General features: G+C 41.1%; 1 protein-coding gene across 6 annotated transcripts in view; it reads left to right on the top strand.

Moving 5' to 3' along the window:
• pleca (plectin a) overlaps window positions 1–25132 on the top strand; it is a 327839-nt gene that overhangs the window by 203122 nt on the left and 99585 nt on the right. For all 6 annotated transcript variants that reach the window (XM_060942675.1, XM_060942674.1, XM_060942678.1 and 3 more), the window contains one exon: window positions 22722–22783. In XM_060942675.1, the coding sequence (XP_060798658.1) occupies window positions 22722–22783 (62 nt within the window). The remainder of the gene's footprint in view (window positions 1–22721; window positions 22784–25132) is intronic.

The raw sequence follows: 25132 nt of genomic DNA, 5'->3' as shown, positions 1-25132 counted from the left end.
AGAAGGCGCCAACGTGCAGTAGGTTGCACGTTCTCAATGTTGCACTTACAAAGAGAAAAATTGGCTATATGGTGTGTGTATATATATTTATTTAAATATGATATGTCTGATTAATTTCTAGCCTGGAGGACTGTACGTGCCTCACTTCGATACATAAATATTAATTAGGCTGGTCGTAAACAAACTAACTGTATTGATTTCTTTAGTACTAGATGGGGGGCGGCACGGTGGTGTAGTGGTTAGCGCTGTCGCCTCACAGCAAGAAGGTCCTGGGTTCGAGCCCCGTGGCCGGCGAGGGCCTTTCTGTGCGGAGTTTGCATGTTTTCCCCGTGTCTGCGTGGGTTTCCTCTGGGTGCTCCGGTTTCCTCCACAGTCCAAAGACATGCAGGTTAGGTTAACTGGTGACTCTAAATTGACCGTAGGTGTGAATGTGAGTGTGAATGGTTGTCTGTGTATATGTGTCAGCCCTGTGATGACCTGGCGACTTGTCCAGGGTGTACCCCGCCTTTCGCCCATGGTCGGCTGGGATGGGCTCCAGCTTGCCTGCGACCCTGTAGAACAGGATAAAGCGGCTAGAGATAATGAGATGAGATGAGTACTAGATGGCGATGAGTTCCATAGTTCTGCAGTTCTAATAAAGTACCAATTCCTATAGTAATCCTGTTTGTGTAAATAAATGAAGTTGTAATTGTTAGGGTCATAATTACGTGCACTATAATGTGGCTCAAACATATCCAAGTAATTCTTAATGTCAGTCCAAAGAATCCAAAACCATTCTCTTATATCTACCTTTTGTTAGTTTTGGTTTGATCCCTTTTCCAGTAGACAGGGTTTATGTTTGGATACTAAATGCGCTCTTGTTTTTACCTTAAAAAAATACTATACAGACTGTTCTACACGTACAGTACATCTGCCATTACACACCTGGCCTGAACGGTCATTCTTTTTAGTCTTAAATCATTGTATTCAGTAACCACATTGGATTGAAACATAGTGAGAGTGTGAGTCTGGACTTGACAAGTTATATCTGGGAACTGTATATAGTTTCATGCTGAGAAAGAACTGGGTGAGTTATATCTGGTCTGTAGGAAAGGTCTGCCTTTCAGAAATTTAAGTAGGAAAAGTCTGCATCGGAAAAGTCCCCTCATCTCCTCTAGAGACGTATGGAGCAAAACCATAGAATCTAAAAATACACCCTTTTCCTGTGTCTGCAACTGTGTGTTTTTGGATCTGTTGCTTTATTGACATCACTCGTAATTTATTTTCCATAACGCACAGCATGGATGTTGACTTCACTGTTCTTAATGGAGGTGATCTTCAACTTGTGGACATCATGGTTGGGGAAAATGGTTTTTGGTTCACATCTGGAATGGTATATCTTCCATGGTGAACACAAGAGGGAGACATTTTCTTCAACCATAAAACCATTTAATCACAACTTGGTGTACACATTAAATGAAAAACAGATTTAGGGTCAATCGAGGACGCTACTCGTTAATGAAGTAAAATGCTTACAAAGAAACCTGGACAGAAATCTGTCAGTAGTTTACGCTGCAATTATACACCACCACCACGACCAGGTTCTCCTTTTTCTGCGTGTCAGGGAGAATTGCTGTTATGTCATTTTCTATTTGTCGTGTGAGTCGCTGGGGAAGTGTGATGCCCCAGCTTCCATGTTGCAGAAGCCTTTGGGTAATTCTGGCTTTGCTCCACAATAACAGTGATAAGGGTGTGGGTCTGAGACTTCATCTTTTATTTCATAATTGATTTAGCCGTTAGAGCGCAATCCAAAATTTGCATAGAAAGTAATAGTAGCTGTGCTTGTGAAACCTCATACTGTATCTGATATAAATCAGTATGTTTTTATGCCAGCATCTGTCAGTGAGAGGGAAGAAGGTGAGGGAAGAACATGTTCTGATAACATTTCAGTATTCAGTATGGGATTGTTGGAACAAGCTGTCACATGTCCCTTTGGTTTAGTGGGAGAGGAGTGGGTGTCGGTGCCAGTTCACCGGGGTCACATCACTCGGTGATTTGATTATTTTTCTATAACATCACACAGATTGTGTTTTCTCATCTCATCTCATTATCTCTAGCCGCTTTATCCTTCTCCAGGGTCGCAGGCAAGCTGGAGCCTATCCCAGCTGACTACGGGCGAAAGGCGGGGTACACCCTGGACAAGTCGCCAGGTCATCACAGGGCTGACACAGAGACACAGACAACCATTCACACTCACATTCACACCTACGGTCAATTTAGAGCCACCAGTTAACCTAACCTGCATGTCTTTGGACTGTGGGGGAAACCGGAGCACCCGGAGGAAACCCACGCGGACACGGGGAGAACATGCAAACTCCGCACAGAAAGGCCCTCGCCGGCCACGGGGCTCGAACCCGGACCTTCTTGCTGTGAGGCGACAGCGCTAACCACTACACCACCGTGCCGCCCCCGATTGTGTTTTATTTCTTACATTTCAAGACATAATTGGTGCATTTCTTATTTTTACTTGCTTTTGAATTAGGTCAATTATTTATTTACATTATATGGAAACGAGTGTTTTACTGGGAAATACACCACTCGTATTTTTCATATCTGCTATATCCAGCACATGCAGATTCAAAACCGTGACCTATTTGTCTGTATGTCACTCGTGAGGAAATTGATGAATTGTTGTGATAAATTTGGGTAATTTTGTGAATGTGTTCATATAATAGACTATATCCATTATATATGTCTATATAACGTTCTTTTGATTAACTTGCGGTTATTTATTTATTTATCTATGGCTGTGTCCATGTAATATAAAGAACATTACACGGTGGTGCAAAGATATGAAGTTTATCTTCTCGTGTTGAAAATATTTTCAGTCATTTGCTTCACTCACTTGTCAAAGATAAGAAGTATGTATATAAAGAACATTACACGGTGGTGCAAAGATATGAAGTTTATCTTCTCGTGTTGAAAATATTTTCAGTCGTTTGCTTCACTCACTTGTCAAAGATAAGAAGAAGAAGCCTTTATTTGTCACATGCACACTCTAGCACAGTGAAATTGGTCCTCTGCTTTTAACCCATCTGAAGCAGTGAACATGCACACAAAGTGAGCAATGAGCTCACTTTCAAGACAGTAATCCAGAATATATGGAAAAATGAACAGAAAAATAATTTGAGAACAAAAAGAAATAAGTTTAAGAATTACCCTCGATGTCTGGCATTTACATTTTGAATCAGTATAATATACTATGTTATTCAGCCTTTTCTGTTAATTGTGATAACGATAGGGGAAGCCATGGCTTAATGGTTAGAGAAGCAGCTTTGGGACCAAAAGGTTGCTGGTTCGATTCCCTGGCCTTGAGCAAGGCACCTGACACCCAACTGCTCTGGCAAGAGGAGTGCTGTACCTTGTGTCCGATTAGCTAAAGAAAAAGTGATGATAATCACATCAGTTCGGGTGGCACCCGGCCAAAACTAAAACTGTGATGATGAAGGAACTTCTGTGGAACTGACTGAACAAAATTTCCTGTTCTCTTGTAGGTATAAATGCAATTTTTTTGTCTTTTTTGTTTTGTGCTAAGGGTGCACTAACTTTTTTGCACTCAATTGTACATGTGCTACAAACGCCTCATTTGAGTGCTCAGTGTATAGTCCATTTCAATCACGTATAGATTCTCATCTCATTATCTCTAGCCGCTTTATCCTGTTCTACAGGGTCGCAGGCAAGCTGGAGCCTATCCCAGCTGACTACAGGCGAAAGGCGGGGTACACCCTGGACAAGTCGCCAGGTCATCACAGGGCTGACACATAGACACAGACAACCATTCACACCTACGGTCAATTTAGAGTCACCAGTTAACCTAACCTGCATGTCTTTGGACTGTGGGGGAAACCGGAGCACCCGGAGGAAACCCACACGGACACGGGGAGAACATGCAAACTCCACACAGAAAGGCCCTCGCCGGCCACGGGGCTCGAACCCGGACCTTCTTGCTGTGAGGCGACCAACAAAAACATATTTCTCAGTTCACTTATGACTCTTCTTGTTGAGTTTTTTCATTTTTTAAGGAAACTTTTAAAGCCTGTTGCTTGAAGTTTCACCAAAAACTTGTGTGTTCTGGGACCATCATTAAATCCATAGAGTTATGTATCTTACTTCAAGATGCCTTCGATGTGCGTACACCCTACAATTGTACATAATTATAGCATATTATTCATTGTTTTTGTTCTATCTGGGTGTGCATTAGCATAAAATAAAATAAAATCAGAAATTCGAAGTTCTGCATCATCGTAATCTGTGTGTACACGTGCATGCTCAGGGTCACATTCTGTACTTCATAATGCAGCCTTTTCAGCCACACACAAGCAATAACGCTGCTATGTACAGATCAGTGCACATCCTTGTGTTTTTCCTGGTAGGACTGTTTCAAATCGTTTCTAAGCTTTTGTATCGCTTTTGTGACACAGACTCAGAGCTCAAGGCCATATCAGACACTGAGCTGCTTTAACCGACTCTAATCTCCCTCCACTGAATGCTACCATGTGTCATTCCAGCCAAAATGGCTCTAAGTGTGTGATATTTTTTAAAAGCCATGAGTCACTTTTTCCTTTGGGAAAAGAAGGGAATTTCCCCTGGATGGGAATCGAAGACTCTTACAGTGCCCCCTGTTGATCAGATACATAACAAGCCTCCTTTAGAAGGCGTGACGCCCATCAATCCTGCTTTCTGGTGCAGCAGTTGGTGACTAAGTGATGCCAAGTGTTATGGATGATTTTGCACTTTGCTGCTTGTATATCTACTATAGTCGTCCTCTATTTTCCAGGAATAGTATGTTGCAAAGTGTTTTTATTCCACTAATACCACACCAATTTGCCAATAGTTATATTTTCTATTAATTATGAGAAATTATGGCAAATTTTCTTTTCAATTTACCGTCTCCAAACTCTGGGAAGGAATTCAAACAAGAATCAAAAACTTAGGATCATTTCCATTATTTCAATCAGCCTTGGTTAAAATCTTATTTAAACTCATCTCATTATCTCTAGCCGCTTTATCCTGTTCTACAGGGTCGCAGGCAAGCTGGAGCCTATCCCAGCTGACTACGGGCGAAAGGCGGGGTACACCCTGGACAAGTCGCCAGGTCATCACAGGGCTGACACATAGACACAGACAACCATTCACACTCACATTCACACCTACGGTCAATTTAGAGTCACCAGTTAACCTAACCTGCATGTCTTTGGACTGTGGGGGAAACCGGAGCACCCGGAGGAAACCCACGCGGACACGGGGAGAACATGCAAACTCCACACAGAAAGGCCCTTGCCGGCCCCAGGGCTCGAACCCAGGACCTTCTTGCTGTGAGGCGACAGCGCTAACCACTACACCACCGTACTGCCCTCCTTATTTAAACTGTTATATTAAAATAATATCTTGTTTTAAATCAGCAATAAGCATTTCTGGTGGAACAGTGGTGTAGTGGTGAGCACTGTCTTCTCACAGTAAGAAGGTTCTGGGTTTGAACCCAGTGGCCATCAGAGGCCATTCTGTGTGGAGTTTGCATGTTCTCCCCGTGTCCGCGTGGGTTTCCTCCGGGGGCTCCGGTTTCCCCCACAGTCCAAAGATATGCAGGTTAGGTTAACTGGTGACTCTAAATTGACCGTAGATGTGAGTGTGAATGATTTTGTCTCTATGTGTCAGCCCTGCGATAACCTGGTGGCTTGTCCAGGGTGTACCCCGCCTTTCGCCCGTAGTCAGCTGGGATAGGCTCCAGCTTGTCCATGACCCTGATGGATAAGCAGTTTTTTGTTTTTTTTTTTAATTCCCTGAAAATTCTATGACAAGTTATAGGCTCAGTGATGTGTTAATGTAAGTATGCATATAGTTGTGTGTAAATAAGTATAGCCACACTGTATATTTGTATTGTTCTCTTGTTCTAACCCCCCCCAAAAAGTAATATGACCTGGGTGGCTGTTAACACGAACATTTATACTGTTTCAACAGCCACACACACCTTACATCAATAATTGTAGTAACTATTGTTTGCAAATTCTTTTGGTATTACAGTGGCCCTTGAAAGTTTGTGAACCCTTTAGAATTGTCTATATTTCTGCATAAATATGACCTAAAACATCATCAGATTTTCACACAAGTCCTAAAAGTAGATAAAGAGAACCCAGTTAAACAAATGAGATAAAAATATTATACTTGGTCATTTATTTATTGAGGAAAATGATCCAATATTACATATCTGTGAGTGGCAAAAGTATGTGAACCTCTAGGATTAGCAGTTAATTTGAAGGTGAAATTAGAGTCAGGTGTTTTCAATCAATGGGATGACAATCAGGTGTGAGTGGGCACCCTGTTTTATTTAAAGAACAGGGATCTATCAGAGTCTGATCTTCACAACATGTTTGTGGAAGTGTATCATGGCACGAACAAAGGAGATTTCTGAGGACCTCAGAAAAAGCATTGTTGATGCTCATCAGGCTGGAAAAGGTTACAAAACCATCTCTAAAGAGTTTGGACTCCACCAATCCAGAGTCAGACAGGTTGTGTACAAATGGAGGAAATTCAAGACCATTGTTACCCTCCCCGGGAGTGGTCGACCAACAAAGATCACTCCAAGAGCAAGGCGTGTAATAGTCGGCGAGGTCACAAAGGACCCCAGGGTAACTTCTAAGCAACTGAAGGTCTCTCTCACATTGGCTAATGTTAATGTTCATGAGTCCACCATCAGGAGAACACTGAACAACAATGGTGTGCATGGCAGGGTTGCAAGGAGAAAGCCACTGCTCTCCAAAAAGAACATTGTTGCTCATCTGCAGTTTGCTAAAGATCATGTGGACAAGCCAGAAGGCTATTGGAAAAATGTTTTGTGGGTGAATGAGACCAAAATAGAACTTTTTGGTTTAAATGAGAAGTGTTATGTTTGGAGAAAGGAAAAACACTGCATTCCAGCATAAGAACCTTATCCCATCTGTGAAACATGGTGGTGGTAGTATCATGGTTTGGGCCTGTTTTGCTGCATCTGGGCCAGGACGGCTTGCCATCATTGATGGACCAATGAATTCTGAATTATACCAGTGAATTCTAAAGGAAAATGTCAGGACATCTGTCCATGAACTGAATCTCAAGAGAAGGTGGGTCATGCAGCAAGACAACGACCCTAAGCACACAAGTCGTTCTACCAAAGAATAGTTAAAGAAGAATAAAGTTAATGTTTTGGAATGGCCAGGTCAAAGTCCTGACCTTAATCCAATTGAAATGTTGTGGAAGGACCTGAAGCGAGCAGTTCATGCGAGGAAACCCACCAACATCCCAGAGCTGAAGCTGTTCTGTACGGAGGAATGGGCTAAAATTCCTCCAAGCCGGTGTGCAGGACTGATCAACAGTTACCGGAAACGTTTAGTTGCAGTTATTGCTGCACAAGGGGGTCACACCAGACACTGAAAGCAAAGGTTCACATACTTTTGCCACTCACAGATATGTAATATTGGATCATTTTCCTCAATAAATAAATGACCAAGTATAATATTTGTTTCATTTGTTTAACTGGGTTCTCTTTATCTACTTTTAGGACTTGTGTGAAAATCTGATGTTGTTTTAGGTCATATGCAGAAATATAGAAAATTCTAAAGGGTTCACAAACTTTCAAGCACCACTGTGTGTATATATAATTGTCCTAAGCCTTTAAGTACATTTTCTTTCACATGTTATAATTAAATTAAAGAAAAAACATATATATCCATTTATAAATACATTTAATGTTGTGGAATATCAGTGAAAGAAGTAAGTTCCTGTGGTCACTTCGTTATAGCCACTCTGTCATTCCCTTTACAGTCCCCCCCCCCCCACTCTCTTAAAGCTAATAAGACAAAAGAAAAAGGAAGCTTGCTTTATTACTATGAAAACGGGAATTGCAAAGTCTACTAGACTTTACGCTTTAATATAGAAACTGTCGCGTGTTCGAACGGGTGCATTTATATAAACCTGTGATATCCAGCATTTTCGTCAGAGCTACCGTTGAAGAAAATGAATCAACACCATCCGACCAATCAGTATCGAGAATTCAACAGCACTGGGATGTAATCCGCTTTGAGAATGGTGCGTGTATAACACCTACTTCCCATTTTATCACTTTCATTTCTCCTATTGCTCTCATTGTGGTTTCTTTATAGCTTCATAGTTCTGTCCTACTGTTTCAGTCCTTTCTGAGAGAGAGAGGAGAAAGTCGAGGCTATTTCAGTGACCCCCACTCTTTTCCAAAAGAGCAGTAATTGACAGTGTCTGACCTTTCTGCCTGAGGCAAGGTATTTACTGCATGGAGGAAGAAAGGAAAAGAGGAGGAGGGAAAGAGGGAACTGAACAAGAGAGACGAAAAAGGGAAAAAAGAAGAGCGAAGAGAGGGGTTAAGCAAGAGCAGATATCACTGACTTGGAACACACCCACCCAACTACATGGTGTTTCTCATCATGCTCAGATACTCCTAATTGTCTTTTTTTTTCCTTCAGATGTTTTGAAAAGGTGTATAAATTTAGTGGTTTAACGTTTAGTAAAAAACGGAGAAGTGGAGAAAATGGCTCTTCAGCGGCGTATTAGGACTTATTCGACTGATAGTATGGGTAGTGCCGCGGTGTTCACAGAGGAAAGCTACTACCACGGGATGCTCAAGTCCACGGAGGGAAAGAAAGGTAGCACTAAAATCTGTAGAATGTATTTTTCTGTTTCACCCGGTTAACAATTTCACCATAAATGTGTTTTGATTTTTACGCTAGAATCTTTTTTTTTTTTTCTCAAGTGTTTGTGAAGCAAACATGTATATGCAGATATGACATGCTCTTATATATGACACATCACTAATGTATAGCTGGAGGACGTCAGATTCATTTACTGTGTAGATTATTCAGGTGCTCAAACACCTTTTTTTTTTTTTTTTTTTTTTTTAATGTTTTCCCGAACAGTCAGTAAAGCTGAACGTATACATAAAATACAAATGATAGATAGCAGTTTAGTTTTGCCCTTGGCCAAAGTTGTAATAGGGATGGAATGGAATGATAAGATCTCAAATCATGTCTTTGCACTGAGTGGTCTGGTATGCAGGGTTGGAATGCTGTGCAGGCTTTGAGACCAAAAAAAAAAAATTTCCATGTATTTGAAATGGTTAATGTTCACGATATTAACAAATAAAAATATCTTAATTTGGTTTAAGCCTCATGTTTTTGTTACTGTTGATTGTTTGAGGTCCCAGAGACCTTAAAGCTAGACTGCCCAGGCTTTCGTCTAAACCGGGGAGCAGGGGCGCTGCGCCCTCTTACTCTCGGAGTGTGCCCCCTTACCGAAATGCCGATTGAACCCCAAGTCACACTTAGGCCATGCACTTATATGCTACTGCACAACATGCAATCTCTCAAAATGATATTTTCTCTGTGAAAACATCCCAGCAACACTACGTGACAATGTGTCTGATCATCAAATACGTTATAATTGCTCCAAAAATATTCCAATCATAGTAGATACTCCCAGACGGTGCAAAAACAATCCGAATTGGCGTTTTCCAGACTGAGGCGCCATGTTGTTTAGTTGTTTACTTGTCGCGGCTGCTCTCGCGAGATTTGACATGGGTTACATACAAGGTCCGCTGACTTGTCGAGCGAGATTTCTCGAGACTGAATGACCTTTCACCCACCGGCGCGGGAGCTTTTGACAGAAGTAGTTCGCGAGTTGTTTTTGTTGACACTTGGGCATTTAAAGATGTCGTCCCGCGGCACGAAATGGAAGAAAGCCGAAGACTGTCCGGGGCAGAAGAAGATTACTTCTTTCTTTTTCAATGTTGACAGACAATTTGTTACAATTTCCCTCTCAGATAGCCTCAGAATGTCCCATTGGAGCCTCAATTTTTCAAAGGCTTCGCACGGCGGAGGAGGGGGGGGGGACAACCGGCACCATCCCCCCCCCGCTTCACTCCCTCACCATGGTGAGCACCCTCATACTAAATTTTTCTAGAAAAAACCCTGCTGCCTTTCAGATTTTTCAAGTGTAGGTCATAAAAATAATTTTCCCTGACACTCAGTTATTTTTGTTTAATGGACCTAAAGCTACTGAATTCGAATCACAGACTTCCAATTTTATTAGGTTTTTTAAATAGAACAGGTAGTGAATTTAGGGCCACATGGCCCTAAATTCTCTACTATTTTTTCTTGCTTCACCATGACCCAGTTTAAGATGCTATGTCATGCATCACATGGTGGGCTTTCCCCGTTTGCGCAAGGCATTGTGGGATACAAATTTGAAACAGGAGAGACAAATGGAGGACGTGAGTGTATGAATGAAATGTGAAAGATCGACTACAGTAATGGAAAGTGAAAAAAGACGTTATGTTGCGAAGGAAAGGAAACGCAGGACCAAACTAATAAATATCGGCGGTCAGCGAGCACCTCGGTGTGATCAGCTGTTCGTTTAGCGACAGAATGATGTAACTATCAGTGCACGGTCAAGGTAAACCTGTAGATGGCAGTAATGCGACACTGTGGATGCCAGCTGCCGTAAAACCCAAAAGAAGAAGGTAAACCTGAACATGCGCACACGGACTTCCTCTGTCTGCTTGACTGCGTGAAGCGAGCGATTTCATGCACATTTATTTGCTTGGAAAAATTAAATAATTTCCCAGCCACAGAATGGCCATTTTTGTTTTTCTCTTCTTTAGATATTACAGAAATAAACATATCGCAACGACCCAATTTCGGAGGGAACTAAATTTCACTGATTTTATGAAATTGAAAGTGTCAGGATGCAGTAAGAGATGGACTTAAGTGCAGAAGTATATTCATTAACAATAGTGGAAATACACACAGGTAAGCAGTCCAAATCGGCAGGCAATATCAAAACCATAAAACGAGTAAAGGGTTGGGCGAGGCACAAACAGGATGTCACAGGCAGAGAGAAACAGGTAAACAAGGAACAGGCAGAGAGAAACAGGAAATCAGACATGGAAAATGAGGCTCGGTAATACGTGCAGGTGTGCATTGTTAACAGCGCGCGTGCGTGAGTCCGCTCGGCGCGCGCCGTCCAGAACACGCCTGAGAATCCTTTAGGTGGCGTGCCAAAGTGTGCAGGACTGACAGAATGGCTGTCTACTTTTAATTCTTCATGTGTAAAAAATGATAATCAAATTCTAAATTGGCCTATTTATACGAGGTATAAATTCATAAATGTATAACTTGCTGGCTAAACTATCAGAGAATTGAAATGATCTAAAATAGTGACACTTGCATTTATGTTCGTGTTAAATTTGCATCTCAGAAATTACGCTGTTAAAAAAATAAATAAATGCTGGAAGGCAAATAAATCCAGAAAATCAAACTATCGAAGCACTTTCCAGCAGATAATCGATTGAACTGGACCTACTGCACAAATTCGCAATGCTGAACACTTTAAAAAAACAAAATGTGTGTAGAATTGATAGAGATTGGAGTAAGACATGTCTCCAGAGTCCCAAAAAGATGCTGAGTGTTAAAACTTTACATTTGTTAATATCATAGCAAGAACTATAAAGCTCTAATGTCCATGTGGGTTTTAAATCAATCACTCACTCAAACAAAAGCTAGATTAACGGGAACGTGACTAGGCAATCCTCCAACTCGTATCAAAAGACTGCTCTTATCAGTCTGTGCTTATTTCTTGTTCATGTACAGCATGCCATAAGAACTGACGTGAATGTTGCAAGAGAACTCCTAAAGCCATTTCCTGTTTACATCAAATGCAAAACTCGCAGCGTTTGTTGAATTCTGCATTCTGATTGGTTGGAAGATTTGGAGTCATTTTCTATGACAGCAGCGCCATCTACAAGTCTAATATATTTTGGTTTCTAGAGCAACAATGAATAAGCGGACTTGAATGGTGGATGCTCAGCCGAAACAGATTTAATTTTTTTAAAAAAGTGTTTTTCAGGGCTCTACGTTAACTTTGAGACATGGTTGCCCATTCGGGCAACCATTTGTAGAAATCTGGTTGCCCGAACTCAGAACATGGTTGCCCAAATATTACATACGTTTTTCCTTTGAATATGCCACAAACACATAACACATATGCTTACAACATTGTGTTCTCATCTCATTATCTCTAGCCACTTTATCCTGTTCTGCAGGTAAGCTGGAGCCTATCCCAGCTGACTACGGGCGAAAGGCGGGGTACACCCTGGACAAGTCGCCAGGTCATCACAGGGCTGACACATAGACACAGACAACCATTCACACTCACATTCACACCTACGGTCAATTTAGAGTCACCAGTTAACCTAACCTGCATGTCTTTGGACTGTGGGGGAAACCGGAGCACCCGGAGGAAACCCACGCGGACACGGGGAGAACATGCAAACTCCGCACAGAAAGGCCCTCGCCGGCCACGGGGCTCGAACACGGACCTTCTTACTGTGAGGCGACAGCGCTAACCACTACACCACCGTGCCGCCCACATTGTTCTCTTAGTTCTTATATATATTCAATCTATATTTGTGATATGCTAGAACAAAGTTGCTAATAATAGAAATCACCAACACCCATCATCATCATCATCATCATCACCAACACCCATCATCATTTTATTTTATTTCTTATTCTATTTTTAGTATTTTATTTTAGTTGGTTTTATTTTATTTATTTATTTTTTTTGTTGTTGTCATTGTACCTGGTATGTGTAACTGACTGCCAGTGTTTCTTTAAGGAATCCTTCCTAAACGTGGAACAGCCTTTCACTAGGGATGAGCCGCTATCAGCCAGGGCAGGGCACTTCAGGCATATGGAGCAAATCAGTTTCCCTTGGTCAGCAGTGTCATTATTATTATTATTATTATTCCTATCAGCATGATCAGTACCAGTTGAATGGCTGGTACTAGCTCTGGGCTCATCCGATTCAACATCCAAATTGGGATCGTCTTTGGAGAGTTTGCTGGGTGGCCCAGGTTCATTCTCAGGTTTGACCAACTTCAATCCAGGAAACTCTGAATACCAGCTGGGAATAACAGCTCTTTGCCTTTTCACCTCATACAGTTTCTTTGAATCCACTGATGAGCTTGATTGAGTTTTCTTTTTCTTCTCTTCCTTGTCTTTTGTTTATTTTAAAACCAAATTTCTCCAAACCAGACATAATGCCAAAGTTTGTGACTTTAAAGGGGTACCAAATATAATATATACAGTTGCTGATGTGACAAAGTAACGTATTCTTAAGTATTCTATCAAATTTATATACTAGAAAACAACGAAATATCTTGGTAATTGTAAATATAATACTTTATACGCTAAACCGCACAAGAGTCGCCATTTTTAAAAGACCGTGACGTCAGCGCTACCCACTGCACTAGCGGAACTCTCCGAAATAGAGGAGATAAGCGTGTAATCATGGCGTCGGGCGCATCAAGTGAAAGCGACAGCTCTGTCGAATCATACGAAGAGATCCCGCAAGACACACTGCAAGCAGGCTATGGCTTAGAAGGGTACCAGTTTGAACCTAGGAGAGGTACTATGTAGTGGAAGTTCATTATGTCTAACTATTAAAGCTATTTTAAGTTCGTTTCTTAAGACAAGGATTTTTTAAGATGTTACCTTGTTGACAGTTTCGGCGAGAATCTTCCGCCTTCTTCAAAACAGTCACCAGATGTCGAGTAGTGACGTGCCTTATCAGCTGATGTTACGCTACGGAGGCGTGAACGTCCCGCCCAATTTGACAGGTAGTTCACGCCTCCTGCTGTCAGGTCGCTCCCCCAGGACACATCTGGTGACTGTTTTGAAGAAGGCGGAAGATTCTCACCAAAACTGTCAACAAGGTAACATCTTAAAAAATCCTTGTCTTAAGAAACGAACTTAAAATAGCTAGGAGAGGTACTCTCGACTCCGGTGATGAAATAAGAGAAGAAAGCTCGGATGACGGCGAGGATGAGACTGATGCTGACCATGGGCGTGGCGAGCGTGGGGCAGAGCGTCTGCGTGCAGGTGACACGGCGTGGTGCTCATGCGGAAAATGTAACGTGGAGTTGCTCACGAGTCCAGCAGAATTTATTTGCTGCAATGAGATAGGCGCCACCCGTGGACTTGCGAAATCGTCGCAAGAGGCAGAAACAGGTATTTCACACGTGCTATTCCCAACCTCAATGAGCCAACACAACTGGGCACATACATACGTCATGAGTGTTACGCAGAGAAAATGAACGTGCATTCTGATTGGATAAAATTAATATCATGGCGGGCTGTTCAAACTGCGGAAATAGTTTGCTTGAGCTACTTTCAAAACACTATAACTTTCCAACCTTAGAACAAAAAATTTTTGTAAGTCTTGAATAAGGTTCGTTAATGTGTGTTTTATTGTTATATTTACTCTATATATTGCCTTCTGTTCCCCTTTAATGTTTATTTTATTTTTTTTATTTATTATTCAACCTTCTCAGACGCTGTCTGTACCAACAAGCATTGACACTAGCGCCCCGTGCGAATAATGCGGTAATTAGTCATGTAGTGAAGGACATACCAATAGAACACTGAATATGCACTACGCGATAATTATTAGCAATGGGAAAATGCATTGCGAGCCCGCGATGCGCAAATGTGAATTCCGGTAGTTGTTGAACATCCCGTAATAACATGGACGCGGTCTTTCCGAGTCAAACAATCGCAAATCATGATGGAATTTCATCATAATATGAATGAATAAACATCGTTTTTCAAGTAAGTTGACATATTTGGGTAGTTGCCCGATCGGGCAAGCATTTGTGAGAGTCTGGTTGTCCGAATCTATTGAATGGCTGACCCGGGCAATCGGGCTACTGTTAATGTCGAGCCCTGTTTTTAATTGTATTGTTTTCTCTGAGGGGACACTTATTTAGTATTTTTGGATGGAGTCTTCAGTGTCAGTGTTTCTCTGTGATACACCAAGAAACGTTAAATACCAGTGCTTTGATTATATTATGATTTATTATATGAAGACATGGCTGTTGAGACTTGCTCATCTCATGCGGTTTCAAAGTATGTACTTTAGGAGTAACTTCAAAACATTAGAAGAAGAAGTGAAATGACGCCCGAAGTGGAGCACACATCCCCTCTTTGGAGTCATGAGCACTGCTCATTGGTTTCAGAAGGGCACCTGTTTTAGCTTATGACTTAGAGCTTCTCTTGTGTCATGTTGCTTTGCGTGCCAACCAGAAATTCAGTTTAATGTCGCTCTAATGTCATAGTCAGCGTCACACTTATTCATTTTCAATACTAAGACCCCGTCCACACGTAGCCGGGTATCTGCTAAATCGAAGATATTTTTCTACGTTTTGGCCTGTCATCCACATGAAAACACATCAAAAACGAATATTTTAAAAAACTCCGGGCAAAGTGAAGATTTTTGAAAACTCCGTGTATGCCTTTTCGTGTAGACAGAGATAACCGGAGGTTTGCGTTTTAGAACGTCACAATCTGCGCCAAAAAAATGACAACAAATCTGCCCTGACGTCAAACGTGCGACCTTTGTTTACTGCAGAAGCCAGATTAAGCATGGACAAAGAGTAATGGATTGGAGTAGTGCCTTGAAAGCGTTAATTATTGTGCAGGTGCTATTTACATGTTTAATTTTAGAAGCCCAACTACTGATAAGATTCCCAATCAATGTTTTCTTGCGTCTTTTGAAGTTTATACTCCAAAATTGTGTTTAGAAGCAATTCTGTCTCCGAGTCTGTCCAGACGAACGAGCTTGGCGCCATGTTTTATGTTTAGGCGGAAGTGACGCCAACAGAGGGCTATTCTTATGTGATTAGGGGGTAGGATTTGGGGAAATAATGCCATCTACAGGTTTGGAATGCTTATGAATGTGATTGAAAACGCAGATGTTCGGTTATGTGTGGAAGGGATTTTTTTCGAAGACGAGGTGGTGTGGATAAAACATTTTTATAAATGGAGAGGGGGAAAATGTTCGGTTTTAAAAATACCCGGCTATGTGTGTACATGGCGTCATCAAGCTGGATTTTTTTTTTTTGCTTTATATGCATCAAGAAAGAGGATAAAAGGTAGATTGATGAGGGAGCATTTGTATTTATTCTATCCACATTCACTGGATATGAGCAATCGCGTGCTCTGATAGCCTAGTAGTAGCCAATCAGCTCATATACCCTGAGTAGGGAAAAACAAAATGGCGGAGTGTGTTGCTGAACCAACCGAGGATGAAATAAAAACCTCTACTCGAAAACAAAACCCCCAAAGATACAAAAAGCAACAAAATATGGAATGAAAGTATTTGACAGTAAGAATATAGATTTTGTCTGACGTTTTGTCAAAGTTTTTATTTATCGAATCTGCAAAAAATAAAAATGCTCTGTTTCTCAAAATCCAGTGAATGTGGATATAATAAAACAGTTATTCCACTCAATCTCATCGTACATGGCTTATACAGTGGGGCAAAAAAGTATTTAGTCAGTCACCAATTGTGCAAGTTCTTCCACTGAAAAAGATGAGAGAGGCCTGTAATTTTCATCATAGGTACACTTCAACTATGAGAGACAAAATGAGAAAAAAAAATCCAGAAAATCACATTGTCTGATTTTTAAAGGATTTATTTGCAAATTATGGTGGAAAATAAGTATTTGGTCAATAACAAAAGTTCATCTCAATACTTTGTTATATACCCTTTGTTGGCAATGACAGAGGTCAAATGTTTTTTGTAAGTCTTCACAAGGTTTTCACACACTGTTGCTGGTATTTTGGCCCATTCCTCCATGCAGATCTCCTCTAGAGCAGTGATGTTTTGGGGCTGTCGCTGGGCAACACGGACTTTCAACTCCCTCCAAAGATTTTCTATGGGGTTGAGATCTGGAGACTGGCTAGGCCACTCCAGGACCTTGAAATTCTTCTTACGAAGCCACTCCTTCGTTGCCCGGGCGGTGTGTTTGGGATCACTGTCATGCTGAAAGACCCAGCCACGTTTCATCTTCAATGCCCTTGCTGATGGAAGGAGGTTTTCACTCAAAAATCTCACGATACATGGCCCCATTCATTCTTTCCTTTACACGGATCAGTTGTCCTGGTCCCTTTGCAGAAAAACAGCCCCAAAGCATGATGTTTCCACCCTCATGCTTCACAGTAGGTATGGTGTTCTTTGGATGCAACTCAGCATTCTTTCTCCTCCAAACACGACAAGTTGAGTTTTTACCAAAAAGTTCTATTTTGGTTTCATCTGACCATATGACATTCTCCCAGTCCTCTTCTGGATCATCCAAATGCTCTCTCGCAAACTTCAGATGGGCCTGGACATGTACTGGCTTAAGCAGGGGGACACGTCTGGCACTGCAGGATTTGAGTCCCTGGCGGCGTAGTGTGTTACTGATGGTAGCCTTTGTTACTTTGGTCCCAGCTCTCTGCAGGTCATTCAATAGGTCCCCCTGTGTGGTTCTGGGATTTTTGCTCACCGTTCTTGTGATCATTTTGACCCCATGGCGTGAGATCTTGCGTGGAGCCCCAGATCGAGGGAGATTATCAGTGGTCTTGTATGTCTTCCATTTTCTAATAATTGCTCCCACAGTTGATTTCTTCACACCAAGCTGCTTACCTATTGCAGATTCAGTCTTCCCAGCCTGGTGCAGGTCTACAATTTTGTTTCTGGTGTCCTTTGACAGCTCTTTGGTCTTGGCCATAGTGGAGTTTGGAGTGTGACTGTTTGAGGTTGTGGACAGGTGTCTTTTATACTGATAACGAGTTCAAACAGGTGCCATTAATACAGGTAACGAGTGGAGGACAGAGGAGCCTCTTAAAGAAGAAGTTACAGGTCTGTGAGAGCCAGAAATCTTGCTTGTTTGTAGGTGACCAAATACTTATTTTACCGAGGAATTTACCAATTAATTCATTAAAAATCCTACAGTGTGATTTCCTGGATTCTTTCCCCCCATTCTGTCTCTCATAGTTGAAGTGTACCTATGATGAAAATTACAGGCCTCTCTTATCTTTTTAAGTGGGAGAACTTGCACAATTGGTGGCTGACTAAATACTTTTTTTCCCCACTGTAGCTGTCAGCTCGTGTACTGTACGACTCGATTTCATGGAATAACTGTTAAATAGCTGTTATAAGTGACCAAAACTAAATTGTTTGTTTCATGTATGCTCTACAACATTAAACATAACTATAAACGGATTAAAAGTACTGTGTTTTTTTAAAAAATGATAAAAGATTAATGTGGCAACTTGATATGATCTAAGAGGAACAAAACACTTCATGATGTCCAGTTATTGGAAAACAATCAACTTCAGGGTGCTAATGGTAAGGGTCATTACCATATTGGTTGATATTGTTGCTATAAAAGCACGTCATGTTGTTGTTTTATTCCTTACATACAGCATATGATGGGATCAACCCATATCCAGATCCATACAAGTTTTTTATTAAGTTTTATCTTCAGTTTCCTGATAAATCTTGAAAACAGGAGAAAAACAAAACCGCTTTCAGATTAGTGACCTGCATCTGTATATACGTGTCTAGTGGTATCTTTCCTATCGCCATAAGAAAGGTCAAAAAGCTAAATCTAGTTTCTAGTGTTGGTCACTGTGATGGCCACAGCGGAAAGAGGCTATCATCATCCCTCATTCTATCTTTCCACCTTATTAGTTTGCTGCACCGTTTATCATTTACACTCATCTATACAATCATACTCAAATAAGTGATGAGACAGTTTGATTTACAGTTTATTTGCTTTAACCTTACATCGTTTTATATGGAGTGCACACATTTTAACACTGTAGGGCTGCAAAAGCTACGTTTGTTTGTCACTAATCATATGTTTCTTTGTTTGAGTTTTGTTTGAGTTACCTTGAGTGTTGGGGGTGGTCCCTTCTTGGTTGGGCAGAAGGCGTGGCTGAGGGCTGAAGAGACTTAAACCTTGGAGCCTGCTCATTAGGCCGTACCACGTCTCACCATGTGCCCAAGGGGGCTTTAGTTAGTTTAGCTTTGTATCTGTTTGTAGTCAGTGTTTATTTTTGTTTATCCCTCCTATGTTATTTGGTTTGGCCAGACCATTATATATGTTCCCTTTTGTTTAATTGTGTCAGGTCAGTTTTTATCCCCTGCTGGCTGAAAGGCCTGAAGGGGGATTATGTCGTGGCGATGTCCGTCCGTCCATCCGTCCGTCCTGGGAAGGGTACTCACCTTCTGAAATCAACTCCTCTCACAATTTTTGGAGGAATTTCACAAAACTTGGCAGGATTCTTTGTTATATGTTGGTAATACGGATCTTTTAATTTCGTTCAATTCAGTCACATTTTACTAGCCTGGCAAGCCAGACTAAATGTGAATATTTAGTCTGGCCTCGATCCGTAGACATTTCCGAAGCGGGTAGGAGGAACAAACTGCTGTCTTTCAAACTGTTTCTGTGCGTATAGGCCAACGCTCTGACCAATCAGCGCAACAGTGACTGTGACGTAGTCAGAGCGACAGAAAGCAGTGGGGGAGACCTTGAAATTAAATAATTTTTCAAAATGCGTATTAATTAATAAACAGGTTCTAGATATTAAGAATTTTGGAGATAATGACCATAAGTTTGGAGTCTGTACCGCATACACATTTTTTCCCAAGTGTTTTTCAAGGGTTTGCTTAAACTGTTTTTGAGAGTTTTTATTTAGTGGTGTTTGGTGAAATAATTTCCCTTAAATTTAAAATAATGGGAAAATAAGAAACAATCAAAAAGTAATGTTTCAAAGCTGTTTATTAATTCTTCGTACTGCACAAACTAGCCCCATCCTTTTGGCTACGAGCGGAGCCAGCTGGTAGATCAGACTTTTGCCATAGCCGGTCGGCAAAACAGCGAAAACGTCCTTCTTGAAAAGGAATGAGCGGAGAGCCTCTTCCTGTTCATGTTTCAATGAAAACTCCAAGTCTAATTCTTCTAAAACTGATTCCAAAGCGGAGTCAAACGCGCTCTGTTCACTAGCGGTAGCCATCTTTCCTGCTGTGCTTTCTCCAGCGTGGTGCAGCTTTGTCGTCACTCCTACAAAAGCCCGCCCAAAGAATCCAAACAAAAACCTTGCGTTGTGATTGGCGGGCACGATTTGATACCCGGGGTGTTTTTGTTTATATGGTGCGAGGCTAGACCCATTCGCTAGGCAAAAAATATTTTTGGCCGCTAGGCGGTTGGGTCTAGTTTACTAGGCTAACATTTTACCAGAGTTACAGCCCTTGATTTAACAAAATTATACTTTGACAATTTCATGAGTGTGTTTTCCTTCTGAAATCAACTTTTCTCACAATTTGTGGAGGAATTTCACCAAACTTGGCAAAAGGCTTTGTTATATGACAGTTATACTTACTAGTGTATTGAAATTTCGTTTAATTTGGGCAAATTTTACCAGAGTTATGCCCTTTATTATTAACAAACTTGTACTTTGGCAATTTCATCAAGGTGTGCTTGTTTTCTGAAATCAACTTCCCTCACAATTTTTATCCCCCGCTGGCCGAAAGGCCCGAAGTGGATTATGTCATGGCAGTATCCATCCATCCATCCATCCATCCATCCATCCATCCATCCATCCATCCATCCATCCATCCATCCATCCATCCATCCATCCATCCATCCATCCATCTGTCCATCCTTCCCAGGAAGGGTACACACCTTCTGAAATCAACTCCTCTCACAATTTTTGGAGAAATTTAATGAAACTTGACAGGATTCTTTATGTTGGTAATATGCATACTGCAATTTCATTCAATTCAGTCGCATTTTACCAGAGTTATGGCAGAGTTACCAGCAGGGGATACTGTGCTCTCAGAGCACTCTTGTGTCCAGTTAACGGCATGTCAGATGTCTGTGTCTCAAGTTGTATTTTGTTGACCTCTTTTATAGGCATTATTATTATTATTATTATTATTATAAATTTTCGTCATTGTCAGGGGCACCACTAGAAATTTTGGGCCCTATGAAAGAATATAATATTGCCCCATGCCCCCCCCCTTACATTTCTGGTAACCAGACTTCTTCATGATGGTGTCAATCTACTGATGGTTCACCATCAATTCTGCTTCTACTGTGCCCAGCTAACGTTAGTGCTGGATTGGAAAGCAACAAACCTAACGCGGTGTCACGCTCTGGCTCAGCCTATGCAAGACTGTACCATGTAATGAACAGGGAGAAGGGTGAAATATAAAGACTTTCTATTCTAATAATTTTGCGGAAAATGGAAAACCAAACCAGAAGGTTGTTGTATTTGTGTGTTTTAAGAGACAAAATTATTAATGTTTTTTGCTAAATTAACATACACATGGTAATAATGGGTGGCACGGTGGTGTAGTGGTTAGCACGGTCACCTCACAGCAAGAAGGTCCGGGTTCGAGCCCCGTGGCCGGCGAGGGCCTTTCTGTGTGGAGTTTGCATGTTCTCCCCGTGTCCGCGTGGGTTTCCTCCGGGTGCTCCGGTTTCCCCCACAGTCCAAAGACATGCAGGTTAGGTTAACTGGTGACTCTAAATTGACCGTAGGTGTGAATGTGAGTGTGAATGGTTGTCTGTGTCTATGTGTCAGCCCTGTGATGACCTGGCGACTTGTCCAGGGTGTACCCCGCCTTTCGCCCGTAGTCAGCTGGGATAGGCTCCAGCTTGCCTGCGACCCTGTAGAACAGGATAAAGCGGCTAGAGATAATGAGATGAGATGGTAATAATGGGTGGCACAGTGGTGTAGTGGTTAGCACTGTCACCTCATAGCAAGAAGGTCCTGGGTTCGAGCCCTGGGTTTCCTCCAGGTCCTCCGGTTTCCCTCACAGTCCAAAGACATCCAGGTTAGGTTAATTGGTGACTCTAAATTGACCGTAGGTGTGAATGTGAGTGTGAATGGTTGTTTGTCTCTATGTGCAGCCCTGTGATGATCTGGTGACTTGTCCAGGGTGTACCCCGCCTCTCGCATATAGTCAGCTGGGATAGGCTCCAGCTTGCCTGGGACCCTGCACAGGATAAGCGGCTACAGATAATGGATGGATGGTAATAATGTTAATGTTGTCCTCTGAGGGCCCTCTGTCAATGCTGGTCCCTTAGAATTGTCCTAACTTCCCCCCCTAACAGCACCCCTGGTCTTTGTAAACTTTAACATTTTTGGGTAAATAAAACCCTGCCTTTTGAACCAAAAACTCCCGTGTCCTCTAGCCTCGCTGTTTGGTCCTTTACTGTCACTACCTTGTAATTATGATTTATATTTTGAGAATTGAATTGCTTTGGGTAGAACATGTATTCAAACATATAAATACGAGTGCCACGATTATAAAAAACATGACATGAAGACTTGGCTGTTGCTCATCTCGGTGTTTTTGAATTGTGTACATCAGGAGTCATTTCAAATAAGGAGAACCGCAATCCATAGTGAACCATCTGCTCTCTTTGGAGTCACGAACACTGCTCATCAGTTTGCCTCCGAGCTACTTTCATGACATGTTCCTTTGCAGGCCAACTATGAATTCAGTTCTGTTCATCTTTAATCCAGTTTCTCGGGAAGCACAGGGATATTATGTTGTGCATGCTATTTCAGATGCAAAATACAAAAATACGTCTAGCCTTTCTATTAAAATAGGAACAAACACAGGCTTCATGTGGACTTCTCACATTCTTTCATTAAAAAGCTGCTGTGTTTTGAGGAGATCAGCCCTTCATTCTTATCAACATGTCAAAGGCTACATCATGTTTCCAATCACTAATAACTGTGTTTCTCTTTCTTTCCTCTTTCTCATATCCTCCTTTACAGATGAGCGTGACCGTGTACAGAAAAAGACTTTCACAAAATGGGTGAACAAGCATCTTATGAAGGTATTATTACACACATTATAACATGCTATGTTTGCGTAAGCTTGTGAAAAAATGACGACAAAGAAATTTAATTTGTCACATTAATGTTTAGTGTGTTTTGGTTTCACAGATGTTCCTACATTTTCGCACATAACAAAAAACAGCAAAATTGTGTATGGTGAACTATTAAAAATGAAATTATTTTATTTTTAATATTTTTATTTTATTTATTATTATTTTATTGCGTCTGAGTATTTCGAAAAGCGCTCTATAAATAAAATTTATTATTATTATTATTTCTTAAAGTAAGTAAATTCTAATTCAGTAAAATTCTTTTTGAGATTTCTGCTTTAATTCCAACAATAAGAAAATGTCTATTGAAATTGGAATTGCACGGACACACCCACAATTTGATTCTAAGTTTTTCGAATCCTATTTTCAGTTTATTTAGTTAAAAAAACCCGTGTTTTACAGTTTATATTATAAATTCATCAATATAGAAGCATAATGAATACTTATAATTTGTTACAATATTTTATATTACATCATTTCAGAAATAAATGTAGATTTAATGATTAAGTTTTTTTTTTAATGAATGCATATTTTAACTAGAAAAGCACTCGGACAGCGCAGACCTCCGCCAAGAATCCTTTAAAAAAATCCGGGATCCAGAAGGTGATCCGGATCACCGCCAAAATTTAATGGATTGTTACCTGTGCCCAGTCACACCTCTGGACAAAATTTCAGAGCAATCCGTTCATTACTTTTTCCGTAATGTTGCTAACAGACAAACCAACAAACGAACAAACTAGAAAAGCACTCGGAGAGCGCAGACCTCCGCCAAGAATCCTTTAAAAAAATCCGGGATCCAGAAGGTGATCCGGATCACTGCCAAAAATTTTTTTTTTTTTTTGGGGGGGGGGCTTTTTCCACCTTTTTTATTGGATAGGACAGTGTAGAGACAGGAAATGAGCGGGAGAGAGACGGGGAGGGATCGGGAAATGACCCCGTGTCGGAACCGAACCCGGGTCCCCGGATTCATGGTATGGCGCCTTATCCACCCGAGCCACGACGCCCCCCACCGCCAAAATTTAATGGATTGTTACTTGTGCCCAGTCACACCTCTGGAAAAAATTTCAGAGCAATCCGTTCATAACTTTTTCCGTAATGTTGCTAACAGACAAACCAACAAACAAACCAACCAACGCTACCGAAAACATAACCTCCTTGGCGGAGGTAATAATTTGCTGGATTTCATTTCAAGAGCTTGTATTGGTTTGAAATATACTGGGGGGAAAAAAAAAAGCTCTTAGCAACAGAAATTCAGATTGGGATGCACTGGGCTTTGAGCAGATTACAGCTTTATCTAATGCCCAGGGGGTTAACTGCTCAACCTGTACTTATCATTATGGCCAAAACAAGTTCCTTGTTTCCCCTGTCATTTATGTACTAAAATAAAGGAATGTGTTTAGAGACAGGGTGAAGCCCCTGACAAAATAAAATATAATATCTACTCTTGATTTATTTGTAACTGTTTTCTGACAATTAAAAAAAAAAAACCTCTAATCTCTTGTACAAGCTCTGTATGTGGAATATAGACAAGTGTGTGTCAACAGTTGCATGCCAGTTTGTTGGTGCTTCTAAATCCATTATTGTGTGTGTGTGTGTGTGTGTGAGAGTCATCCACATCTGGTCAGGTTTTAGTTCCCTGCATAAACACAATGTACTTTATTCATGTCCTCCTGAATTCACCATCTGCCCCGAAGGTGCAAGGCAGCTCGAGGGTGCCAATATTTTAATTACGCATCATATTTCCCTGCAGTGATCCCAGTACCACACAAACCACAGAGACACAAAAGCCTTGTGTATGAGGGAAGGAGGAAATATTTCATGTGCCACTGATGTTTGTGATAGCTTTGTTTTCCCAACCAGAATTTTTTTTTCACAGATATACACGATACACACGTCCCTGCCATTTTAACACCTTCGCTGAATGTTTTCTAGCACACTATATACAGATAACTTCTCTGAATCACTGGTCTTGGTTATACCTGCAAACCAAAAAAAAAAAAGTTTTATTCGCACAGCAATTTAACAAATCATCCATTAACAAGTCCACACTGAAGTTATGCTGTTCTTTCATGGATAATAGAGAGAAAGTGTGTGAAGCTGTGTATATAGTGCTTAGTGTGATCATTACTCCTGTATCTGTCTTACCTCTTTTCAAGTTTTTTTTCTTTTAGCTTTTATGCTGTCTCCCTTAATAACGTGTACAGTTTGTGCTTTACAGGACAGGGGTGGGTTTCCCGAAAAGCCTCTTAAGGCCAAGAGAGTCTTAAATTACCTCTTAAGATCCATCGTCAAGCTAAC

The sequence above is a fragment of the Neoarius graeffei genome, chromosome 16 (genome assembly GCF_027579695.1).
Source record: "Neoarius graeffei isolate fNeoGra1 chromosome 16, fNeoGra1.pri, whole genome shotgun sequence".
In the NCBI taxonomy this organism is placed as follows: domain Eukaryota; kingdom Metazoa; phylum Chordata; class Actinopteri; order Siluriformes; family Ariidae; genus Neoarius; species Neoarius graeffei.
This window is presented reverse-complemented; position numbering and strand designations above follow the sequence as displayed.